Below are 2,564 nucleotides of genomic sequence, written 5' to 3'. Positions count from 1 at the left end.
CTGTCCCCTCCCAGAGGTACCTTCTCCTCCAGCTCGTCCTCACTGTCGTAAGGGAACTCTGAGGGTGGCTCCCAGTCATAGTCCACGTGGATCTGCAGGGAGAGCTTCCCTGCCTGTGCCTGCTCCAGCTGCCAGGTGGATGGGACAGGTCAGAGGAGTCCTGGTAGAGAGGGAACAGGCCCCAGCAGCCCCCCACCTCCAATGCCAGCCCTCCCCAGGTGCTTTGGTCCCCTCTCCCCATCCCAAGCCATCTCCCCCAATCCCTCCATCACACCTACCAGCTCTTCACACTCGCTGTGCTTCAGCCTCCTCGCCACGTCCAGAGCCGTCTCACCCGCCGCATTCGCTGCCCGAGGGACAAAAGGGGGGACAGATCCAGGTTACAGCCTTGCCCCTCCCACCAGAGACCCCCAAAACCCCCAGTCCCAGCCCCGTACCCGTGGTGAAGGCAGCTTTGCCCTTCAGGAGCAGCTTGAGGCAGTTGGGCTGGTTGTAGAGTGCGCTGTAGTGCAGGGCCGTGTTCCCGTCCTGCGTCACCCGGTCCAGCGTCCCCCTGCAGGGCCACCGGCAGGAGAGTCAAGGCCTGAGAGCACACAGGCCTCCTGCACACCCCTCCCGTGTGGGGAAGGGCAGGAGACACCGGGAGCACTTGGGGACGCACCCGTTCTGGATGATGAAGTCCACCAAGGGCAGGGAGGATCTGTCGGCGTGGCGCACGGCCATGTGCAGCGCCAGTTCACCTGCCTCCTGCCACGAGAGGGGACAGGAGAGGTGAGCCTCAGGCTGCTCATCTCCCCCAGGACGGAGGGGAGAGGAGAGCTGGACCCAAGGATGCTCATCTCCCATGACATGGAGGGAAAAGCAGAGCTGGACCCAAGGATGCTCTCATCTCCCACAGCTTGAAGGAGAGAGGAAAGCTGGACCTGAGGGATGCTCATCTTCCTGGGGGCACCTCTCCACCCAGAGCCCAAGAAAACTCCAAGCACAGGCACCCCAGAGGGGGCAAATCCATCCACGCTGCTAAGTGTGGGGCTCACCTGGCCCTCGGGGCTGGCCAGGGGCTTGGCCAGGTCGTGCCCCTCAGCAAAGGCCTGGAGCAGGGCCAGGAGGTCCCGGGCACGAATGGCTTCCCAGAGGCGGTGGGGATCGTCCCGGCTGCTTTTCTGGACGTAGCGACGCTCCATGTACTTGGCCACGATGTACTCCTTGCGGGCAGCCCTGGGGGAAGGGGGGTTTGGGTGGGCATGGAGACCAGAACCCTCCAGCTCCCACCACAGCCAGGGGCACCTTGAGCTCCTCCCTTCTCCTGAAGCCCTGGGATCAAGGGGAAACCTCCAGAGAGGTGCAGATCCCCCACCAAAATCCAGGTGATGACATCAGGATCTTCCATTCTCACATCCCTGGACTGTCTCAGGGTTGATGGGCATGGAAGCAAGGGCAGACCACACACCATGCACTCCTTTTCCTCCTCCTCCTCCTCCTCCTCCTAGCCCACCCTGAGCCCACATCCTGCACCCAACTCACATATCACTGCCAGCTGAGGGTTTGGGACAGTCCTGTGTGGGCAGCGTGGCCTCCATGATCTCGTTGAAACGGGTGTTCCCAATGCTGACAGCCAGCTATGGAGAGAGAGAGATGGGGGGAGACAAGCCCTCCTGGCCACACTCCCCCTGCCCCCAGCCAGATCACATCCTGGAGGGAAGGAATCCACTGGATCCACCCAGGACTTTTCTAGAGCAGCACCTCCCCTAGGGGTGATCTTTCACAGCAGAGGAAGTCTGGTTTAGGAGGGAGCAGTTCTGGCATCCCCCTCCTTAGGAAACAGGTTTGTAAAGGCCCCCCCCTTGCCCAAACCACCACACTGGGAAAACTGGGGCAAGTCAGCAAGCACTGGAGCAAACTGGGGACAGAGGAGGAAGAATAAACTCTGCATCCCAGAAGGTTTGGGAGCCGCAGAGGGCGATTCCCAGCGGCCATGAGACCCTCCAGGCTCAGGGAGCAGCTTACCAGCAGCTCAGAGGTGCTGAGGACATCCAGGGTGAGGGACTGGATGCGGGAATAATGCACCCCCAGCTCCCGATGGATGCCGGAGCACTCGATGCACGTCAGGATGCCCAGGTTGGTGGAGAGCCACGTGGGGTCTGCGGTGGGAGCAGCGCAGGGGGCTCAGCATCACACAGGATGCTGTGACCCCCGTGGGTACCAGACCCACACCCGGGGGGGGTGGGGGGCACCCTGACGTACCCGGGGCCCCGCAGTCACAGCACTGTTTGTTCCCTGGCATGTTCTTCACCTCGCTGATGACCAGCCTGGTGAGCTCCTGGACGCCGCCGTCCACCCCGGCGCCCGCCGCTGCCCCGCTGCCCACGTCCCCCTTGAAGGCGTTGCTCAGGGCTTCGTCCTTGCTGTTCTGCAGCACTGAGACCCACCTGGGCAGGAGGGAGGAGGAGAAGGAGGAGGAGGAGGATGGGAAAGGCGGAGCAGGATCTGGCACCTCAAGGAGTGGGGATGGGCTGTGGCACTTACACGACGCACTCCTGCTCGTCCTCCGCTTGGAAGTGATA

At 62.6% G+C, this 2,564-nt stretch overlaps 1 protein-coding gene across 1 annotated transcript in view; it reads right to left on the bottom strand.

Moving 5' to 3' along the window:
* The window catches only part of LOC103756282 (arf-GAP with SH3 domain, ANK repeat and PH domain-containing protein 3), a 13,074-nt gene that overhangs the window by 2,389 nt on the left and 8,121 nt on the right, over nt 1-2,564 (bottom strand). The window contains 9 exon segments of the mRNA XM_029963018.1: nt 21-128; nt 279-346; nt 438-553; nt 662-747; nt 1,038-1,218; nt 1,525-1,619; nt 2,008-2,141; nt 2,245-2,429; nt 2,527-2,564. The exon segment at nt 2,527-2,564 is cut by the window's right edge and continues 28 nt beyond it. Of these exon segments, the coding sequence (XP_029818878.1) occupies nt 21-128; nt 279-346; nt 438-553; nt 662-747; nt 1,038-1,218; nt 1,525-1,619; nt 2,008-2,141; nt 2,245-2,429; nt 2,527-2,564 (1,011 nt within the window).

Source organism: Manacus vitellinus, unplaced genomic scaffold (assembly GCF_001715985.3).
Source record: "Manacus vitellinus isolate BGI_N305 unplaced genomic scaffold, ASM171598v3 scaffold_52_pilon, whole genome shotgun sequence".
In the NCBI taxonomy this organism is placed as follows: domain Eukaryota; kingdom Metazoa; phylum Chordata; class Aves; order Passeriformes; family Pipridae; genus Manacus; species Manacus vitellinus.
This window is presented reverse-complemented; position numbering and strand designations above follow the sequence as displayed.